The sequence below is a fragment of the Leptodactylus fuscus genome, chromosome 6 (assembly GCF_031893055.1).
Source record: "Leptodactylus fuscus isolate aLepFus1 chromosome 6, aLepFus1.hap2, whole genome shotgun sequence".
Classification (NCBI taxonomy): Eukaryota; Metazoa; Chordata; class Amphibia; order Anura; family Leptodactylidae; genus Leptodactylus; species Leptodactylus fuscus.
Genome location: NC_134270.1, coordinates 151,013,475 through 151,037,253, shown reverse-complemented (window position 1 = coordinate 151,037,253; position 23,779 = coordinate 151,013,475). Strand labels below are relative to the sequence as shown.

Genomic DNA, 23,779 nt, shown 5'->3' with positions numbered 1-23,779 from the left:
CCAGCGTGTATCACAGCCGTACACGCCGGCGTTACAGCAGGGCTGCCGTACACTTCCCATTCATTTCTATGGGAGCCGGCATGCGAGCGCTCCCCATAGAAATGAATGGGCTGCTTCTTTCACTGCGAGCAGTCCCATTAAAGTGAATGGGAAGTGCCGGCGTGTACGGCACGGCATGAGCAGAGCTTGCCGTATACGCCGACACTTCCCATTCACTTCAATGGGACTGCTCGCAGTGAAAGAAGCAGCCCATTCATTTCTATGGGGAGTGCTCGTATGCCGGCTCCCATAGAAATGAATGGGAAGTGTACGGCAGCCCTGCTGTAACGCCGGCGTGTACAGCTGTGATACACGCTGGCGTTACTCTGTGTGAATGCAGCCTAATTCTGCACAGGAGGCTCTGAATGGAGACTTTGAATCACATGTGAATGTAGTCTAAATAAGATTTATCCAGGGGCCAGAGATAATTGATAATGATGACCTGGCCACAAGGTCTGACACCCAGACCTCACCTCCACCTGCAGTCAGAAACAGCCCTGCTCCTATTCACATTAATGGAAGAAGTGGGGCTACAGTCCCAGGCGCCATCACTACATTATACAGACCAGAAGCTGTATATAGTACTACGGTATATACTCTATAGCGCTCTGTGCACTGTAGTGGTGGCGCCTGGAACTGCAACCCTGATTCCACTAACTTGAATAGGAGCAGGGCTGTGTCTAGCTGTATACCTCATATACGGCTTCTACTGGTCACATGTGGGGTTTGCATGTCTTCCCCTGACTCATCTTATACGGATGACCTTATCACACGTCACTGCTACTAGATCAAAATCTGCTTATTTTCTCATACTAAAGCTCTGCAACAGCTCAAATATTTGATGTGAGAGTTTAGTCTGTAAAATCTGAGGCCCATAGGGTAAAAGTTTCAATGGTAAAAAACAGTGGGGCATTCATTTGCTTGGGAATAAAGCTTCGTAGCCAGAAGAAGATGAGGACTTACATCTACTATAAAATCTTCTGGGTTGAGTAGGACGTCTGGCGGACAGGTCTGAGGGGTAGAATTCGCCAAGTCAGCCGGTAATTTGTCGTACTCCTCCTGTAACACATAACAGACTAGTTATATAAAGCCAATAGAGACAAACAAAGAGAATAAATACCATGACGTCGTGATCTCACCGGCTTAATCCTGGTATTGGCTTTTGGCTGGGTCTGTCCCACATACTTATAAAGTTGGCGGCGTTCTACCTTACGTAATATCTCTCTGGCTTTAGACAGTTCAGGATCACTGGAGTATAAGATCTGGTGGAAAATATTATCTGGCATGGAACAAAGAGAGGAATAGAAACAGAGGGGGTTATTAGACAAATATCATGTGTGTTATGTAATCTGCTTCTTCCAGGAACTGCAAGGTTTCTGACAATGGGATAGAAACAAAGACCCGAGGTGAACCACAATGTTGTATTTGGCAAACCGTATCATGTACATTTAATGTGGCTGGCATGGGCAGAGCAGATCAACTATTTATATGTAAAGGAGGGGCAACACGGTGGCTCAGTGGTTAGCACTGCAACCTTGCAGCACTGGAGTCCTGGGTTCGAATCCTGCCAGGAACAACATCTGCAAGGAGTTTGTATGTTCTCCCCATGTTTGTGTGGATTTCCTCCCATTCTACAAAGACATACTTAAAAGGAAAGAAAAAAAACTGTACATTGTGATCCCTATATGGTGCTCACAATGTAGATTTAAAAAAAACCAAAACCTATTTATATGTAAAGGAGTAATCCCATCTTGATCAAATATGGCCAAGACGGGGATACAATGGTTAATTCTCCTGTCCCCGATCAGAAGTTATGGAACCAGCCGAATGTAAATGTTCTATTCAGTTTCTGAAACCTTCATAGACATAAACAGGAGTTATAATGTTTTCATAGCTTCATGGTAGGATATACAGGCATCTGAGGTGTATAGTTCTTGCAGGGATCAGATAAATCCCTTAGATACAGTTATCTATAGTGGCCATGGTATCTAGGTCAGACAAAGGAAGCAGGCCTTCTTATCAGCAATACAATCATGGGGCACCAATGTGATGTGATGGCAGCTCAGGGCCTAACAGATTTCTGGGCAGTTTATATTGCTGATAAGTGTCCATAGGAAAAGGGGAAAAAAAACAAAAACACCATAATTATGCTTTTTTTCCTATCATCTCCCTCCTCCTTTTCAATTAAATACCCCCAAATGGTTCTAAAAATATATAAAACGTTCACAAAAAACAAGTCCCCATTTAGCTACAGCAATTTGATTGGGGTGGGGCGTAAGAGAAGAATCTTGCACCACAGGGATATAAATTCTACCTCCCCCAAAATCAGTTAATAGGAAACACTGTTCTGCTAGGTTCATGCTAGCATTCGGCTTTCCGTTCTTCAGATCTGCTTAGAGACCCGAAGAACGGAAACCTAATCCACTTAAAAACCGGTTACCTGTGGACTCCATAGACTATCATGGGGTCCCCCAGGTTTCTACCCAAAAAATGCTGCTTGTGAACCTAGCCTAGAAAATACCCCTTGTGATCGATGGAGAGGCCATGCCTTTAACAAGTGGTGCCACCTTGCTCCAGTGGCATGACAAGAGGATTGAATGGTCCTCAAAGCTGTAATGTGAAATAGTTCTATGGGTAAGTTCCATCAAAGACATGGGAACTTTTGTGAACCCTTTTAACCACAAAATAGGCTAGGCCTTAAAGGGGTAGTCCATTAGATGGGGCCTTTTCAATTGAAATTTTAGAGTCCCGTGAAAATAAAATAAGCTGCATCTACCTTACCGATCCCCATCCAGTTTCTACTTCCTGGTCCCCTTTTCACAGACAGGAAATGAAGTCCGTCACTTCCTGCACGTCTGGACCAGGAAACAGAGACCAGCAGGGACCTAAATATATTTAAAAGCCAACGCTTGTCTAGGTTGCTGCAGCACCACATTTATGCTTCACAGACTACATTACATCCAATGTATGACACAATATCCTTCATCTACTGTCCATTTCCCCTTTCCCTCATGGATTGTATCCCACTGTACCAGTTGGTCACTGTTAGTATTGTACTTATTTGGGGTAATGTATGTAAACCCCTCATAGGTACGGCACCAAGTAATTAATATAATAATCATTATGGAAATAATGGGGCCCTAAAAATAAAAGACAATTTATTTTAAAATAGCTAAAAATAAAATTCAATATATATTTAATTTATTTTTAGAGCTCCATTATTTCTATGGTGCTGTACATATATTTATCATGATAGATAGATAGATAGATAGATAGATAGATAGATAGATGATAGATAGATATGGTCTATGAATGAAGACCACCACACACAGGATGACTTCACGCATTGTCCTGTGTCTGTAGTGTCACAGAAGCTTCCAGTGGGAAACAATTGCCAATATTCACCAAAAAATGCCTTACCTGTGAGTTTGGTATAGGCAACCATGTCCTCCACTGAGTCAGAGATCGTGTAGTAGTTCCCATCTGACCCTTCTATCTTAATATGTTGATCAGCTTTCAAAAAAGCGTCTGTAATCCTGAAGAAAAATAAAAAAAATTGTGGTTTGGTCTCTGCTTCCTAATAAGAACACCACATTTTATTTTTCCATCTATTTTTAATGATTCCAGATTCTCCCAATACTTTCATCAGAACCAGCTTAGAGCACTAATTCTGCAACTAGATCCCTCAACATTTGTAATCTGAGCTAGAACCTCAGGAACATGGCGTCTGTTCGGGGCAGTGACCATTTACTCACAATGAGTCATTCCAAAGCTCCTACATAAGAGCATTAAGATGTCCAAGCCCCGCAGTTTTGGTCGGACTGGTTGACTAAACTTTCCTCTCATAGGTGATGTCAGGGGGTCAAAAGAGTTGGGCACGTCGGATATCAACATGCTGGATCCTTTGTTTTTATATGAAGAGAGGTCTAGTCGTGGCTTGCTCCCATCTGTCCATTGGAAATGCAAGTATTCTGAGCAAAGCTATTGAGAAAGCCTGGCCAGCTTAAAGAGGATCTCCCGGATTTTTTTTTAATTTATCACCTATCTGTAGAAAGGTTATCAATTAAAGGTCCATGGGTATCCGCCCCCAAGGACCTCCATAGACCTGCTATTTGACAGGCCATGTGACATCACCTTCATAGGTCACACGGCCTGATAACAATTCAGTCCCATTCAAGTTAAAGGGCTGAGCTGCAATAAACAAACATACGCCACTGTTTTTATCAAGTGCTAATCAAATGAACAAACAACTGACTGGCCAGTGGGCCTGGATGTCAAGGATGACAGACCTCCCCTGATCTTCAATTGATGACCTATCCTAAGGAAAGGTCAATACACAAGTCCTGGAAAATCCCTATAAGCCATTACAGAAGATGAAAGTACTGCCTGGTGTAATCCAGGTACAGACAGGGTTAACCCAAATTTGTCTAATGAAAGTTTTTTTCAATACATGAGAAATTAGAAGGGAAAAACCAAAACAAAACACAGTATAGTTATCAGGTGGTGCAGCACAAGACGGATTTTACAATATCTAAGTTACAGTAACTCATCTTACATGGTTTCAATGATGTTGCCGACTTTATGCTGATATGCCCGTCGATGAAGGCAGTTGCGTGTATGGAACATATCATACAGATTTCCAACCTCCTAAGACGACAAAAGGGAGTAAATACAAGTTAAAGCAACAAATGATAAAAGATCATTTATGTTTGCACACGCATATATAATACACTGCCTGGAAGTGGTCATGCTACAATTTTTGCTAAGTCTTGGATTTTCAGTGAGTGCAGTTTACAAGTAACAGGCACAGAACTGTGGGTTGAAGAGGAGCTGCAGGATTGTAGGAGAATAGAGATGAGCGAGTACTGTTGGGATCAGCCAATCCGAACAGCACGTTCACATAGAAATGAATGGACGTAGCCAGAACGCGGGGGTTTAAGCGGCTGGCCGCCGTCAAAGCAGAAGTACCAGGTGCATCCATTCATTTCTATGGAGCGTGCTGTTCGGATCGGCTGATCCGAACAGTACTCGCTCATCTCTATAGGAGAACATCAGGGCAGCTTCTTGAGTGAAGATCACTCATACAATAGAAACTAAGGGTATGTTCACACCAAACCTGAAAAGACCTGAATTCTACTGACAAACCATATCCTGATTTTACTTGATACAATACTTGCCTTCTCTCTGGTACATATGTGTTTCTTCTTCCCAACTGCACAAACTCTGGCAAACTTGAGAAATCGCTTATAGTCAAAGTTATTCTGGATTCCTAGATGGTGACAATCCCTGTAAGAAAACATGAATAAGGATCCTGGAAGGACAATGGTGGCTAATACATACACAAAGATTGCTGCCAAGACAATTCTATTGAAAGGAATTTTGAACAAAGGAAAAAAAAAAAACCCCTCTGCATAACTAGACACGTAGAAAAATAAATCAATCTTGCAATATTCCATATTTTTTTCTATTGGCTACTAAAGATGTCACAACAGGCTGATGCCATTTATAGCTCACTTGTCAGCTTTGCCGTACAGATTTGGACATAGTGAGCAGAGTCGGCTCATCATCATTAGACTGTACTGCTGGAGGTCTAGAAAAGTCAGTGCAGTAACATGAGGATTTGTACACTTCTCTCCTGTCATTTTATAGTCTCTGTACACAATATAATTCTACATACTTGTATTTAATTTACACGATGGGTAGGTTCACATTGCGTAATTTCGCATGGATATGGAGATGTATTCTGAATCTGCCTCCCATTGTATTGAAGAGGAGAGACCAAAGGAGGAAGAAAATAAGTGTCTTGCTCAATCTTGCCAGAGACTCCGGGTCTGATTCAGCCTCAGTACGAGACACACATGATGTCTATCGTCCCCATTCATCTAAGGCTAATCAGCGAGTAAAGCCATGGTAGAAAGCCAGAGGGACGGAAAGTGGAGAAAAATCTGAAGTCTGCCTCAAATTCCTTTTTCATTTTCTGCCGTGTGAACATACCCTAAGATTTTTAAAAATCATTTAACCGAAGACAAGATGTACCTGGCAAAGTAGTCCCACTTATCCACATCAATCCCGTTGCGCTTGTTGGCCACAATCTCGTAAAGGAAGCTTTTGTCTTCTTGACGACCTTCATAAGACCACTGTGAAGTGAAGGATATTTAAGTCTAGTAATAGGTCATGATATCAGACAACTTTAATATTTTCAAATGACCACATTTCAGCATCAAATGCAGTCAGAGATCCACACACTTCCAATAGGTAACAGACCTCTAGGCAGCACCACCATCTATCAGGCAATTATATACCCTGTGACTGTACAATACGCAACCTGCTCCACCATCCCAACAAGTGGCCACAGCTACCATCACAATATTCTATTCAGCTATGCCAGAGGCAGGACCTAACAGAATGCCGGGGACAGCTTTCCTGCAAGCATCACTTTCCTCTCTGCTTTTTTCATGCGGAAAGCACATGGACCCCATTATAGTCTATGGGGTCGGCAGGTTTGCTTAGGCAACGGCTTTTTTATGCAGATAGCTTTCCATTTGGGGGGTCCCCAAGCGGACTCCCCCAACGGAACCCCAAACGCAGATGTGAACTGGGCCTCAGTATGATTATGGTGATTAACGTTTTAGCACTATTTTTTTTTTTTTTGCACAAAATAAGTTTTAGACATTATATATATATATATATATATATATACATACACTCACCGGCCACTTTATTAGGTACACCATGCTAGTAACGGGTTGGACCCCCTTTTGCCTTCAGAACTGCCTCAATTCTTCGTGGCATAGATTCAACAAGGTGCTGGAAGCATTCCTCAGAGATTTTGGTCCATATTGACATGATGGCATCACACAGTTGCCGCAGATTTGTCGGCTGCACATCCATGATGCGAATCTCCCGTTCCACCACATCCCAAAGATGCTCTATTGGATTGAGATCTGGTGACTGTGGAGGCCATTGGAGTACAGTGAACTCATTGTCATGTTCAAGAAACCAGTCTGAGATGATTCCAGCTTTATGACATGGCATTGCATTATCCTGCTGAAAGTAGCCATCAGATGTTGGGTACATTGTGGTCATAAAGGGATGGACATGGTCAGCAACAATACTCAGGTAGGCTTTGGCGTTGCAACGATGCTCAATTGGTACCAAGGGGCCCAAAGAGTGCCAAGAAAATATTCCCCACACCATGACACCACCACCACCAGCCTGAACCGTTGATACAAGGCAGGATGGATCCATGCTTTCATGTTGTTGACGCCAAATTCTGACCCTACCATCCGAATGTCGCAGCAGAAATCGAGACTCATCAGACCAGGCAACGTTTTTCCAATCTTCAATTGTCCAATTTCGATGAGCTTTTGCAAATTGTAGCCTCAGTTTCCTGTTCTTAGCTGAAAGGAGTGGCACCCGGTGTGGTCTTCTGCTGCTGTAGCCCATCTGCCTCAAAGTTCGACGTACTGTGCGTTCAGAGATGCTCTTCTGGCTACCTTGGTTGTAACGGGTGGCTATTTGAGTCACTGTTGCCTTTCTATCAGCTCAAACCAGTCTGGCCATTCTCCTCTGACCTCTGGCATCAACAACGCATTTCCGCCCACAGAACTGCCGCTCACTGGATGTTTTTTCTTTTTCGGACCATTCTCTGTAAATCCTAGAGATGGTTGTGCGTGAAAATCCCAGTAGATCAGCAGTTTCTGAAATACTCAGACCAGCCCTTCTGGCACCAACAACCATGCCACGTTCAAAGGCACTCAAATCACCTTTCTCCCCCATACTGATGCTCGGTTTGAACTGCAGGAGATTGTCTTGACCATGTCTACATGCCTAAATGCACTGAGTTGCCGCCATGTGATTGGCTGATTAGAAATTAAGTGTTAACGAGCAGTTGGACAGGTGTACCTAATAAAGTGGCCGGTGAGTGTGTATATATATATATATATATATATATATATATATATATATATATATATATATATATATATACAGTCCTATGAAAAAGTTTGGGCACCCCTATTAATCTTAATAATTTCTTGTTCTAAATATTTTGGTGTTTGCAGCAGCCATTTCAGTTTGATATATCTAATAACTGATGGACACAGTAATATTTCAGGATTGAGAAATGAGGTTTATTGTACTAACAGAAAATGTGCAATATGCATTAAACCAAAATTTGACCGGTGCAAAAGTATGGGCACCCTTATCATTTTATTGATTTGAATTCCCCTAACTACTTTTTACTGACTTACTGAAGCACAAAATTGGTTTTGTAACCTCAGTGAGCTTTGAACTTCATAGCCAGATGTATCCAATCATAAGAAAAGGTATTTAAGGTGGCCAATTGCAAGTTGATCTCCTATTTGAATCTTCTCTGAAGAGTGGCATCATGGGCTACTCAAAACAACTCTCAAATGATCTGAAAACAAAGATTGTTCAACATAGTTGTTCAGGGGAAGGATACAAAAAGTTGTCTCAGAGATTTAACCTGTCAGTTTCCACTGTGAGGAACATAGTAAGGAAATGGAAGACCACAGGGACAGTTCTTGTTAAGCCCAGAAGTGGCAGGCCAAGAAAAATATCAGAAAGGCAGAGAAGAAGAATGGTGAGAACAGTCAAGGACAATCCACAGACCACCTCCAAAGAGCTGCAGCATCATCTTGCTGCAGATGGTGTCACTGTGCATCGGTCAACTATACAGCGCACTTTGCACAAATAGAAGCTGTATGGGAGAGTGATGAGAAAGAAGCCGTTTCTGCACGTACGCCACAAATAGAGTTGCCTGAGGTATGAAAAAGCACATTTGGACAAGGCAGCTTCATTTTGGAAACAAAAATTGAGTTGTTTGGTTATAAAAAAAGGCGTTATGCATGGCGTCCAAAAAGAAACAGCATTCCAAGAAAAACACATGCTACCCACTGTAAAATTTGGTGGAGGTTCCATCATGCTTTGGGGCTGTGTGGCCAATGCCGGCATCGGGAATCTTGTTAAAGTTGAGGGTCGCATGGATTCCACTCAGTATCAGCAGATTCTTGAGAATAATGTTCAAGAATCAGTGACGAAGTTGAAGTTACGCCGGGGATGGATATTTCAGCAAGACAATGATCCAAAACACCGCTCCAAATCCTCAGGCATTCATGCAGAGGAACAATTACAATGTTCTGGAATGGCCATCCCAGTCCCCAGACCTGAATATCATTGAACATCTGTGGGATGATTTGAAGCGGGCTGTCCATGCTCGGCGACCATCTAACTTAACTGAACTTGAATTGTTTGTCCAAAATACCTTTATCCAGGATCCAGGAACTGATTAAAAGCTACAGGAAGCGACTAGAGGCTGTTATCTTTGCAAAAGGAGGATCTACTAAATATTAATGTCACTTTTCTGTTGAGGTGCCCATACTTTTGCACCGGTCAAATTTTGGTTTAATGCATATTGCGCATTTTCTGTTAGTACAATAAACCTCATTTCAATCCTGAAATATTACTGTGTCCATCAGTTATTAGATATATCAAACTGAAATGGCTGTTGCAAACACCAAAATATTTAGAACTAAAAATGATTAAGATTAATAGGGGTGCCCAAACTTTTTCATAGGACTGTATATATATATATATATATATATATATATATATATATATGTGTAATATTGGGTTTTAGGTTGTAGTTTATTAATACAACCTAAAGCCCCCCCCCCAAGCTGTCATGTGAGGGCACTTAAAAAAAAAAATTATATATGTATAAAAAAATCACACACATTCTTTTTATTGGCTAGATACTTGTTTTTGTATTTTTTTCTACTGTATATAAACATGTATATAAAATATCATAGTACCATACTGTGACAGGCACAAACCAACCCCCATACAGCTATACCAACAACAGTTAAACCCTTATAGCTCTTGGAATTTGACACTGAGAAAAAAAAAAATCAAGTTCAATGTACAAGGCCGACTTAATACGTGGTTCTTCTAAGCAGCTCAGTGCCTAAACATCTCAAGTATTTAGTGCGGTGTTTTGTACTTGTGTTTGCTTAATGATGACATTGGTGAAGTTCTCATATCAATCTATCCATTACCAATATCTTAAGGGTTTGTTTTCTAGGAATTTATACATTTTGCAAAATAGAAGGAAATGGATGAAAATAAATAAAATATACAAAATATTACTCGAAGAGATCACCTGGTATTATGGTGCTACTGCTACATTGGTCCCTGCAACAACGTCAGGATTTGAATAAGGGGGCGTTCACACTATTGTCTGTGTCCAATCCTACATGTAGGATTTAGCTGTCCGCTAGAAAAAAATCGGACATCTTTGTAAATGGACACTTAAAGAGGACCTTTCACCACTTTTGGGCACATGCAGTGTTATATACTGCTGGAAAGCTGACAGTGCGCTGAATTCAGCGCACTGTCGGCTTTCCCGATCTGTGCCCGGTGTAAAGAGCTTACGGTGCCGGTACCGTAGTGCTCTATGGTCAGAAGGGCGTTTCTGACCATTAGCCAGAGACGTCCTTCTGCCTCGTGGTGCCAATCGCGCTGTGCTGTGGAGCGGGGAGGAACTCCTCCCTCCCGCTCCTGATAATGCTGGTCTATGGACGAGCGCTGTGAGCAGAGGGACGGGGCGTTCCTCCCGGCTCCACAGCACAGCGCGATAGGCGCCGCGAGGCAGAAGGACGTTCCTGGCTAACTGTCAGAAACGCCCTTCTGACCATAGAGCACTACGGTCCCGGCACCGTAAGCTCTTTACACCGGGCACAGATCGGGAAAGCCGACAGTGCGCTGAATTCAGCGCACTGTCAGCTTTCCAGCAGTATATAACACTGCATGTGCCCAAAAGTGGTGAAAGGTCCTCTTTAAGGACAGACACGGACAGTAAAGGACACTACATGATATCCCATTTAAAATAATGCAAATTGTAACAGACACAGCTAGTGTCCGATGCTAATGTCCATGCAAGATTTTGCACAGATATTAGCATCGGACACTAGCTGTCTGACACTGACGCTGGTGTGAACCCTGCTTAACGTTGCAATAGATGGCTGACCTTATTGGTGACACTGGCATATGTGCTCATGTGAATGATGCACATGACAGCATTGTTGTAGGGTTGACAGGGACCACAGGAGTAGCAGTGCAGGAATGACCAGGGATTTTTTTTTTATCCTTTTACTTTACCTTCCCATAGAATCACTTTAAAGGGTTTTTTCAGACCCCAATACATCTGATCACTATATTATCTGTGGGATCCAAAGAACTGCTGCAATGATGGGGAGAAAAAATAAAAAATTCAAGTGATAAGAGTTAGTGCCCTGCCCACTGTACAGCAGTGGCACCAGGTTACTACAGCTCCGTTCCTATTACTTGAGTAGGAGCAGAAGCTTTTTCCAATGTTCCTACCAGAACAGCTGATCTATGAAGGATCTCAAGGTGTTGGACCCCCAAGACCAGGTACTGATGGCCTATCCTGTGGACAAGCTTTAGGGGTCTGAAACTCTTTTATTCAAAACTGAACACAGACCTAGAACACTATAGTAAAACAAAGTGGCATGAGTATAACAAAAAGCGGAGTAAGTCAGGTTAGGGAAAGAAGAAACGGTACATGGAAGCCTATTGTGTAGTGACGGCCCGGCGTATACTAGAATGACCTAGACACTGAATAGTTCCTTGTACATTGGCTTTGATATCTCTCAGTCTTGAAAGTTTAGTATGAAGAGAACAAGGCTTGGAGAACGCAGAGAAAGGTCAACCAGTCATTGCACTCTTATTATGTTTGTACAAGAATTGCGGGACCTTCCCAGATCAGCCCCTTGTCTGTATTGCTATCACAACTAGATGGACTCTTGGCAGCACATTCAGATTTGCGGGAGGAAAATCTACAGTAAGTTACAGTAACAGCAAAGTGGAAGAGAGCGGCAAATCTCACACATGTACAGTACACATGGCAGGTCCGTTATAGATCTTACTAGGAATGTCACAAATTCTACGGCAGATCTTTTCCACCTAACGTCTGGTACATGTGGACATTGCCTGAACGTAATGGTCATAAAAATTATTATGATCTCAGTGTAGGATGATGTGTTACTTACAGATGAGTTCTGACTAGAATTGAAGCGCTCCTCATCTTCAGGGGGTAGAGGTCCAGTTATCTGCTCCTTAATAAACTTTAGGTCTTCAGGCAAGACAAGGCCGTATCTTTCCATGACTTTCTCCAGTCCGTTGGATTGAATAAGGTGGTCAAACATTTTTACGGAAGCGGTCTCATGCTGAAAACGTAAAGGTAAACCTTGATGAAGATTAATGGCGATTTAGGTCATGCCCCTTTTACAGTATGAGTAGGTGTCGTCCTCACCAGATAGAGGGTGGGGTATTCTTGTATCATGTTTATGGATAGGTCTGTTAATCTGAGGAAGGGGTTGCATCCCCGAAACATGTAATCCTACACATTTTTAATGATCAAATAAACCAACTATAAACTATACAACTGGTTCGTCTTTTTTTCACCTTAGTGGTATAAAGTGCAGATCCAATTTTGTGGTCTAATTCTGAATGGACATTTCTCACCGCTCAGCGTCATGCCTGGGTAGTAATGAACGCCCCCTCTGACAGTACATAGCTATGGACACTACTGTCAGAAGGGCGTTCCTCACAGACTGTCAGAAATGCCCTTCTGACAGTTAAGAGCTACGGTAACAGCACCGATAGCTCTTCACCAGGGGAACATAATGGAAAGCAGAAACTGCGCTGAATTAAGCATACTGTAGTTTTCTAGCGGTGTATAATACCACGTGCCCGAGGACATGAAAGGTCCTCTTTAAACGTGACCGCTGATGCAAGCAAAGTTTGCCACGTCCCCTTGTGACTCTTTCACTCATAATAATGAATGGAGTCATACAGAGGGCCTCCACCCCCCGTGGGGGTGCTGCAGCGGCAACTACTAGTCGCAATAAAGTCAAACATTGCTCCACTTTTTGCCACTGCACTCTCGGGTCACAATGTGACTCTATTCATCAACATGAGTGAAAGTCTCATGGCAACAAGGGGTGATCTTTGGTCGAGTGATGGACGTCATTGCCAAAAATCGCTGTGCAGCCCCAGCCTTACATCCATCTACACCAGAAAACAAGCGTACTGTAGATAGGTTGGTAAACTTCTCCCAAAGTGTCTTTCGCAATATCACAGCAGTTGCTGAGATGTTTCTCACATCATATTCCCAGATCATCACCATGGAATAATGTTGTTTGTTTCAGAGGCCGGAAAACTTACAAGGCCAAGGACATTCTGTTCCAGTGAAATAATCTGACTTAATCACTAACATTTTCCTCCTCAAAGAAATCAATCACGTACTTAGTTTTACTTTCATTAATTAAATACAAGAAAGTTCAAGAAAGTAATGTGGGAGAATAATTATGACGGGTGTTTTGTATGCAAATGTGATAAAACCGGCCTATGGGTGACAGATGCCACTCTATGCCTCACAGTGACAAATGTTACATTTTAACCCATTTATTTATTTGCTATTGTGTTGGGTGTGAAGATTTTTGTAATATACTTTATTAACCTTGTTAATCTAACTTCCATTTAATACAAAACAGGCAGTAACACGCAACACGGTGGCTCAGTGGTCAGCACTGCAGCCTTGCAATGCTGGAGTTCTGGGTTCGAATCCCGCCAGGAACAACATTTGCAAGGAGTTCACCAAACATCCACCCAAAATAAAATACATTAAATGGATATGCTAGGAAACCCTCCGGGCATATATTAGCAGTCCACAGGCGGCCATACACTTTATATAGCCAGCATTTGGCTGTCTGTTATTTCGTCTGACTCCCCCATACATGTGCACTCTTGACCCAGCGAAGAGGTGCATGTCTTCGAACAGGGAGAAAGTCTTTACCAAATTCCTCTGTTAACAGCTCGTCCCCCTGAGAATGGAAAACCAACTAACGCATCCTCACCCCTCAACTTCTGCTGAAGAACCCACACACGTCAGTAAAGATAATGCAGACAACCCATCACTCATATCCCTCTTCTTTAGACATTGGGAAGTGACAGCGTGTATAGCATGTGTATATATATATATATATATATATATATATATATATATATATATATATATACACACACACACACACACACACACATATACTATAGGATAGTGCTATAGTATTACTAGGTCCTAGCTAGACCTCCAGCAGTTTAGTACCTTAAAATCTTTCTGAGGACGTGCAAGAGGCATGAATCTTCCATCGAACATGTGAGAAAATGGTCCATGACCTGAAACAATAGTAATACATAGTAATAATGTTAAATATACCAAAAGTATAGCACGTCTATTGGAGGAATAGGTATAACCCATCATAATTCAATCCTACCTCCCTCCCTCATTAAGCCCTTCAAACCTAGCATGTCTTAAACCACATGCTACTTCTTCCCCGGAAGAAGGCTTAGCGTGCCGAAACGTGCGTCGGGCTGACAAACAAACACTAGGTGTTCTTGCTTTACATCACAGTGATTCTATATGGGTAAGATGGCATATTTCCTCTTGATGTAGACCTACCCTTATTGTATTTTACATTATGTGTGCATTATACCTGCGGCTCTGCCTCCCTGATGACAATATGTTGTAAACATGGGTTTATCCCTGTTCCTGCTTCGGAAATACATATTATTGGTCATTTTCTGACTTTATGTGGAATTAAGGAGTGTTCTTTCTGCAATCAGGATATTATGACTATATACATGCTTAGTCAATACTAGGAGAGTAGTTTAGCTGCATTCGGGTAGTGTGATTATTTAATAAATTGTTTGTGGAGGTTGCATCAGGTGTAGTTCATCTTACTATATATATATGTGCAATACTATTTCACTAAGATTCATCTATGTGTACTGTTTTATACGGTGTTTTGCATCTGTCCAGTATATGTGTATTTCTCTATATTGATGTATATAATTTTAACATTGTGTCAATAAAGGTATATAATTTTTATATTTGAACCTGTAGTTGGATATGTTGAGTGTCGATAACCATCTGGCCTGTTCCAGTTTTGTGTTTATAGTAATAATGTTACACTGGTCATTCTTTCACTCAAACAGAGTTAGAATAGGACATTGAAGTGATATATACCCAAATCATGGCACAGGCCTGCGATCTGGACACACAATACATCTCGCTTATTTATTCGTAGATCAGGCTGCCTTTCCTGTAAGGTCCGTACAAGGCAACCGGCCAGATGACCAACACTGTGGAAACACACACACAAAAAAAAAAAGTTTAGGAAAAACAAAAAAAACCTCAAGTGATTAAAGATGGTGCTTTGCAGAGGTTTCTTATAAAGAAGTGTAACAGCTAGTCATACAATTCTGGGACTGTATCTGATGAACTAGCAGAGGGTCCTGATGAGTCCTGGTTGTGTCCTAATGTTCTTACAGTCCAAATTCAGCGATCGGTCATAGCACATGAAAAACAGCAGCAGGGACCCTACTTAACAGTATAAGGCTCTGTTCACACTGCATTAGTGCCCGACATTTGTTTTATACCAGGAAAGATCCCTGTATACCTAAGCCAATTGACATATGGATGAATAAGCACGGCTAGTTCAAGATAGATTATGTTATTTTTTAGGGCATATTATAATGGTCTCTCTCTTCTGTCTATAGGTTTCTATACACAAGGCTCTATTCACCCGATAGATGGTAAAAAACTGGTCAATTGGCATCAGCTGGGCACGTATACATTTTTTTGTTATATCCTCTAGTTAGACTTCGATGGGAAAGCGCTGTATTGGAAGTCCTACTATAGAGTGACCAAACCACCTAGTCTTTATGAAGGAACCAATGTTACGTCCAACAAAAGCACCGATAAATGACAAAAACAGGAACCCAACTTAACAATAGTGGATGCAAATAGTAAATGAAGCCATAATGAAGAACACAACATAACAAATGAAGATGAAATAGTCACGTACCCAATGGAATGCTCAAATCTATTGTGGGAGGCTCCTGGGAACACATAGTAGCAGCCACCAAGCTGTTTAATGTATCGCAGACGCTGGAACTGAGGAGTGTCTATAATGTGAACTAATAAGGGATGTAACTCAATATGTCCATGGATTGGATCATTGAAGACCTAATGAACAGAAGAATAAGGAAAATATAAAAAAACTCTATGATTTTAGGTCAAGAACCCCAGGCTGGCTATACATATTAGTTAAAGGGACTCTACCACTAAAATAACATATTTTCTATTTACCACATCGGAATAGCCTTAAGAAAGGCTATTTGTCTCCTACCTTGCTCAGTCGCTTCTGGCCCGCAGAAATACCGGTTTTTACCAGTATGCAAATGAGTTCTTTCGCAGCAATGGGGGCGTCACAACTGCTGCCAGGGAACGCTCTCCAGCGACGCCTCCATCTTCAGCTGCATTTTCCCCTTCTTTCGTTGTCTTCCGTCTGGGTCAACTCCAACGCCTGCGCAGTTGGCTCTACCGGTGAGACAAGTACAGCCGAGTGCGCATGCCGGACAGCGGTCATTTTTGGGAGGCTGCTCTTGTAGTTCAATACAGGAGGATACTGTGCACGCGTGCAAGAGTGGCCTCCCAAAAATTGCCGCCGGCCAGCATGCGCACTCAGCTGTACTTGTGTCTCATTGGCAGAACCGACTGCGCATACATCGGAGTTGACCCAGACGGAAGACGACGAGAGAAGGGGAGGATGCAGCTGAAGATGGAGGCGTCGCTGGAGAGAGTTCTCTGGCAGCAGTGGGGACGCCCCCGTTGCAGTTTGAGCGCTGGGCCCGCCCCTATAGCTGCGAGAGAACTCATTTGCATACCGGTAAAAACCGGTATTTCTACGAAATGGTGGTCCGGAGGCGACTGAGCAAGGTAGGAGACGAATAGCCTTTCTTAAGGCTATTCCGACGTGGTAAATAGAAAAAAATAAATAAATTTTGTGTTGGTGGTAGAATCCCTTTAACCACCTAATTGGTAGGAAGACTCCCGACTCCTCATCTTCCCTAGGGGAGTTGTGGACCCTACTTGCGCTCTTCCTATATGAGCCAGAGTGGAGACCATTGCACTATGCCGAATCCGTGGCACAGAACAGTCACCTGTCAGCCCCATACACCTGGCACTGATCAGTGACAAAGCCACGGCCGGAGGGATGGAAAATGAAAATACAGCAGAAGTCCACCTCTATTCCACTTCATTTTCCAACATCTCCACAGGCCCTATACTGCCAGGTTTCTGGTATATGATGCAAAGATATTGGAAGCACATTACATTCAATAGTTGTTGCTCCACCAATTCTGGAACAGTTGAAATTTTTTCCTAGCCCTTTCTGTTCCTGAGCGATTAGTACTGTTAATGTTGGTATCCGATATGCTATTTAGTCTCTGGACAGAGTATGATATAGAAGATGTGTGATATACAAGAACGTAACATGGAATTTACGATGACACGAACAAACAATTATGGAAAATTATGAGCAGTAACGTGGCACAAACAAAATTGTGATACACAGTCAAAAGGTATAAAATGCATCATAAATATTTCCTTTCTCCAGTCGAGGGGATTATAGTGCAGCTTCTTTAACCTCTGGGACACACTTCTATTGTGAGAACGAGGCCCTACCCGTTTCCAAAATTGAACTTAGAGGGGCCGCGCATGCACGCAACTCCCCATTCACTTGTACAGGAATTACAGAAATAGCCAAGCAGGCAGCGTCAGCCATTTCCAAACCTCCCATATGAGTGAACAGAGAGGCGAACACTTGCACAGATCTGGTCCATTCACTTTTGGAAGAAGACAAGGTGCTGTTCTTACACCAGATGTGAGTCCCAGAGGTGGGACCCGCATCTACCAGGTATTTATGACTATATCCTATGGATAGAACCATAAATGCTGGGAATACACCTTTAACTCTTCTTTTTTATTAAAAAAACAACCAACCCAGCTAAGTGTGTGTGTGTGTGTGTGGGGGGGGGGGGGGAGCGGGGGCTGGTAATGGCTGTAATTGTCCTACTGGTATTTCCAGGTACACAAGCTTTACCTTCCAGCAAATTAACATGTAAAGATCAAAACTATCAGTGTATCACTTGATATTGAAGATTACATGCACATAAGCACTACTTATTTATTGTTCATTATAGGAGAAATTTGTGAGCCTCATGAGTGACAGGAACAGAACCCTAACCAACCTCATTAACTAATAGGGTTGGCAGGCTTTAAACAGAAGTCCAGGGGTTAACCCACTATAAAATAAATGCAAAAAAAAAATTAAAAATAATCTATCAATACCACAGGATAGGAGAGAACATGTATCATCAGTGGGTGCAGCACCACCAGAAATGACAAAAAAAAAAAAGGGGGGTCTTTAGCCCCCTTTCCAGGGTGAATTGAATTTTTTTAAAAAAAATGGTTTCGCGGCGGAGAGCATAAAACGCTCACCACCGCTCACGGCCGGACCCGATCTGACAGGATTCCGTCTTCTGCATGTTTGAAAGATGTCCGGCCGTGAGCGTTTTATGCTCTCCGCCGCGAAACCGTTTTTTTTTTTTTTATAAATTGGACACAGAGTACTGCATGTCCAACTCTGTGTCCGGTTTAAAAAAAGAACAGTTTCGCGGCGGAGAGTATAAAACGCTCACCAGCGCTCACGGTCGGACATTTTTCAAACCCATAATGTGTATGAAAGAGTCCTGCAGGTTTCAGTCTCCTGCCTGTTTTGTGCAGGAAACAGAAACCTGCAGAACGGAGACCGGGCGCAGATGTGAACGAGCCCTACTATTTTGTCATACTAGTTAGTGCAGAGAAGATTTCCCATGCTTCTAATACAGTCACATGAAGGCATGTTTATACAGGGACTCCCTAATCAGGTTGCCCGGCTTATCTGTAGCCATGAAACATGAAGGGCCTTGTGAAGCTGATAGCATTGTGCACACCTTTATATCATAGAATTTATATGCTGACACACTGTGTGCACAGAAGGAGGATATACTGCAGCCTGATAACAACCCAAGGTTACATAAACCTCCTGTCAGTACCAAGGAATGCTGATACTTTATGATATCTGCTCTATCTATATGGCGTTGCTGATTTGTCAGCAGGCTACATTTTTTAGGGTGATGCGATATGAAGCGGCTCCAGGCACTCGCAGCAGGCCGAGCTGTTTCCTCTGAACAAAGTGAAACATTAAAAGGGGTTTTCCCATGAACACAACTATATTTAGAGTAGTAAAAAGTTGAATATTTTGCTGTATTTTTGTACAGGACTCACATTTACACAGACGAGAAGGCCTTGCGCCAAATGTACACAGCAATATCACTCATCTACGGCAGAAAACTGGGGTAGAGTTATGGCGCTGATATGGAAAACTAAGGCTGGGTTCACACCTGCATCCGGTTTCCGCCTGGGAGTTACGTTACGCATTCTGCTTTAGAAATTCGGAATTTCATTTCAATTGCATTTTCTGCCCTTTTCCAGCAGACCACATTATAGTCTATGGGGTTCACAGGTTTCCAAAGCTAACCGTTTTTTTGGTTTTTTTTTTTTTAAGCAAATTTGGTTTCCGTTTGAGGGAGTAGGGGGTGTCCCCAAGTGGACCCTTCACACGGAAACCCAAATGCAGGTGTGAACCTAGTGTAAGTAATCTCAGACTTTTGCCAGTTGTCGTTATAAAGGTATCACCATCTGAGGACTCGCCATTTTTATTTTGCCCCGAAATGTCCCTTTTGCCAAGTAGTAATATAATGAACGACGTACCTTAATATTGGGATTGGGGCTCTGACACAGCAGATGTAAAATACGAAGCAATTCCAATCTTTTTCCAACAGAACTGCCAAGGTAAAAAAAAATAAATTATTATTATTTTTTTTTTAAAGTTTCATAAAAAAAGTTTCCACAACTAAACTAAATTCCCAATGGACATCACATACTAATTAATGACCATGTTGATGTTCCAGACATCGTGACTAGAGATGAGCGAACACTGTTCGGATCAGCCGATCCGAACAGCACGCTCCCATAGAAATGAATGGAAGCACCTGTGACGCCGGCCGGCCACTGGCAAAGTCAGCGTCACAGGTGCATCCATTCATTTCTATGGGAGCGTGCTGTTCGGATCGGCTGATCCGAACAGTGTTCGCTCATCTCTAATTGTGACAAGAATAACGCTGCAGTGCCGCCCTATTCCTGGCATCCAATGTGACTGAACTGATAAGACTATCAGAAAAGCAATGTGAACACCGTTTTATTTCCTCTCATTCAGATACATGGTTACTAAGGACAGAGCTTCCCGTTATCTTTACAAAACATGTACAAAGTATGAAGCATAACAGGACGCAGACAGATCAAACATATCCTTGCCAAAATGCAGAGCACTAGGTACAAAGTGTCCCTGCATTGGGTACCGTGCCATCAGGATTCCACCCCCCCCTTTTGACAAAATGAGCACCCTAGTGTATAGCAACATTCTTGCTGTCGAAAAGTCAATTGGGTAAATTTGCTAATTACCATCGAATAGACTATGTAAAGTTACACTACACAATGTATACAGAGCAGTGCAAAAGTTTTAGGCAGGTGTGTGTGTGTGTGTGTGTGTGTGTGGGGGGGGGGGTTGGGTTATGCCAAGTAAGAATGTTTTAAGAAACAGAAGTGTTAATAGTATTTTTTTTATTTTTTAAATTAAATCTTATCAGTATTTTGTGTGACCTTTGCTGTTTGGAGGAGGAGTCCTGGAAGTGATGATATGACTCTGATCTCATCATCCTCCAGTCTGTCTGGGATGACATGGAGAGACAGACGGATTGGAGCAAGCCTACATCCACAGAAGATCTGGGCTTAGTTCTCCAAGATGGTGGGAACAACCTCCCTGTCGAGGTCCTTCAAGAACGGTCTGCAAGTACCAAGAAGGACTGATGGAAGGCAAAGGGTAAATGTCACACCAAATATTGATGGGATTTAGATTTCTTTTTTCTTCATTCACTTCATATTTTTAATTGACAAAAATAATCTTAATAACACTTAGCTATTTTTGACAGCATTCTTATAGCTTTTGCATTGCTTAAAACTTTTGCACAATAGTATAAGTGTGTCAGATCTTGCAGATGCTGGTGCATTTTTAGACCATTTCGTATAACTTTATACATCCTGTTTGTGGACATAGTTCGGGGAAAATAAATGTGCCAAAATTGTGTTGCACAATATATCGGTCTTTGATGCCTATTTCAACCCATCACAACTTAACTTTTTCACAGTGCTCTCGAAAAATAAGAACAGAACTGTGATTGGTCTCCATGGGCTACATAGATGCACTTCAATGAGAGGTTCGGGCAAAATCCATCTGAAGATGATCAAGCAGAATGCTTCTTTTTCTCCCTCTTGCAGAAAAATAAGCTTCTGCCTCCTAGTGAAATGAACGGGAGGTGGAAAATTTGTGGCAGATTCCACCGCAAAAACTCCACTGTGCAAACCCGGTCTTAGGCCCCACGGGCCGTATACACAGCACTAAAGCATTGCGTGAACACACTGCGGTTCTTTCCGCAGAGCTTTCAAGAGAAAGCTCACAGAGTTTTCCTCCGCTGATTTTCTCTTAACATTATACCTATGGGAAAGCCGCCGGCTTTTCTGTAGAAATAATTGACATGCTGTGATTTGCAAATCCGCAACGGCTTTGCAAATCGCAGTGTGTCTGCGCTGCGATCTTTTCCGCAAAGTGGGGATGGGATTCGCATGAATCCCATCCACTTTGCCTGCACTGTACAACACCACGATTTTTCCACAGAACCTCCTCCCCCACTTTTTTTTTTTTTTTTAAGCATAGAAAACTAACCTGCTTTACTACAAGAGAGTCAAATTCCCCCAAAGCAATACCTAAGCTTACCTGATTTTCATTTCTTTTAGATGCTCTTCTGTAAGGTACTGAAGGTTTGTTCCTTTTACTTGATTATCTAGAGAAACAAAAAAAAATTTAAATGGTAAATTTATTCATTTAAAAATAAAAAAAATACAAGTAGCAAAGTCTTTTCTTAAGGCTGAGGCTCCATGTTGCAGAAACGCAGCTTTTTTTGGTTGCAGATTTTGCTGCGGGTTTTTGAGCCATAGCCAGGAGTGGATTGGGCATAATGTAGAAAAATAATCGCAGTGAAATCTGCAACAAATAAAAAGCTGCACTTGTGCAACCTCAGCTGGTGATGGTAGAAAAAATAAAACAAAAAAAATCCTGCATCCCTTTCCATGGGCTGCTTATCAGCCTCAGTGGTCATGTGCGACAGGAGGGGAAGAAATACTGGAGCAGCAGATTTTGGCTTCTCCTCTGGATAGTTGCTAAGTGTCAGAATAGGGGTCCAGAATGAACTCTGGAGCACCGATCCGATCCATCAGCAATCTGACACTTATTCCTTCACGCAGGGAAAACATGTAGAACCTATTTAGCAACACAGACCGTTCCCTATTGAATTCAATGCGAATGAAGATTTTACTTAACATGGCAAGTTCTTCCCTTCAAACTGCAATCTGAAGGTTCAGCCTCAGATTTCTGAGGATTCCGCTTTGGATTTTTAACATCAAAGATCTGTTGTGTGCCGGGTTACAGTGCCATATAGAACTAGCATTCGTGGCCTATAGAGTACCTATAGTTTCACAATGAGGGACGGTCCATGTGTCACCGTACAGGATCCCTAAGTGCACTTTTGCCTTCTCGAACCCCAAGATCATGACATTACCAAAAACCGCCATGACCATCGCCTGTACTAAGTCACACGCTGCTGTCAGATTGGTCCCATGTGAGCCCCAGAACCAATAGACACCAGTGCCCTGCTGCTCTGCAGTACTACAACTCCCAGAACCCCCTGACAAGCACAGGCCCGAGCTGTCCAGCCTCTCCAGCCGGCATTCTTACCTCTGAACGTCCCCTGTAGGTCCCCGAGCCCCTGCCTCTCCAGGAACAGGCACACGTCCTCCACACCCCACACCTCGTAGTCCTCGCTGGCCTCCTCGCAGCGCTTCTTGGCTGTTTTCTCGGGGGTGACATAGCCGTCCTGCAGCATTGGGGAGCCCTCGGGGCGGCCGCGCTTCATGCTGCTGCTGCTGCTGCTCATTGTCGGCGCTGTCTATGGAGCGAGGCGGAACACAAGCCGAGAGCAAGGAGAGGAACCCGGCACATGACGTCAGCAGCAAGCCCCGCCCCGATGACGTCACACACCAATGGCGGCCGCACTGTCCTTCAGTGGGGGCGGAGACTCCTCTGACATCTTATCAGTCATGTGGGGCAGGGCTCGGCTTATACTAATACTGATCACAGCGCCCATAGGCGGCCGGCTACACCACCAGGGAGGGGAGGCAATATGAAAGCTATGGCGGGCGGCCTGGACTACTCAATGTGAGGCTGGGAAAAGAAACTAATAAGTAATAATATAATGGAGGAAGCTGCGTAATATTGTATAATAATGTATAACTGTAATATTGTATAATAATGTATAACTGTAATATTGTATAATAATGTATAACTGTAATATTGTATAATAATGTATAACTGTAATATTGTATAATGTATAACTGTAATATTGTATAATAATGTATAATTGTAATATTGTATAATAATGTATAATTGTAATATTGTATAATAATGTATAACTGTAATATTGTATAATAATGTATAATTGTAATATTGTATAATAATGTATAACTGTAATATTGTATAATGTATAATTGTAATATTGTATAATGTATAATTGTAATATT

General features: G+C 42.4%; 1 protein-coding gene across 2 annotated transcripts in view; it reads right to left on the bottom strand.

Annotated features, from left to right (window-relative positions):
* SAMHD1 (SAM and HD domain containing deoxynucleoside triphosphate triphosphohydrolase 1) overlaps positions 1-23,115 on the bottom strand; it is a 30,039-nt gene extending 6,924 nt beyond the window's left edge. Inside the window, exons 1-13 of one of the 2 annotated variants that reach the window (XM_075277580.1) lie at positions 22,938-23,115; positions 21,921-21,987; positions 19,802-19,874; positions 16,011-16,171; positions 15,170-15,285; positions 14,249-14,319; positions 12,132-12,308; positions 6,076-6,176; positions 5,217-5,325; positions 4,595-4,686; positions 3,460-3,575; positions 1,179-1,318; positions 1,003-1,098 (exon numbers count right to left, since the gene is read on the bottom strand). In XM_075277580.1, coding sequence (XP_075133681.1) covers positions 1,003-1,098; positions 1,179-1,318; positions 3,460-3,575; positions 4,595-4,686; positions 5,217-5,325; positions 6,076-6,176; positions 12,132-12,308; positions 14,249-14,319; positions 15,170-15,285; positions 16,011-16,171; positions 19,802-19,874; positions 21,921-21,987; positions 22,938-23,115 — 1,497 coding nt within the window. Of the gene's footprint in view, positions 1-1,002; positions 1,099-1,178; positions 1,319-3,459; positions 3,576-4,594; positions 4,687-5,216; positions 5,326-6,075; positions 6,177-12,131; positions 12,309-14,248; positions 14,320-15,169; positions 15,286-16,010; positions 16,172-19,801; positions 19,875-19,974; positions 20,028-21,920; positions 21,988-22,937 lie in introns of those variants that run through there. The other variant, XM_075277581.1, reaches the window with a different exon arrangement.
* Between the last annotated feature and the right edge of the window lie 664 nt (positions 23,116-23,779).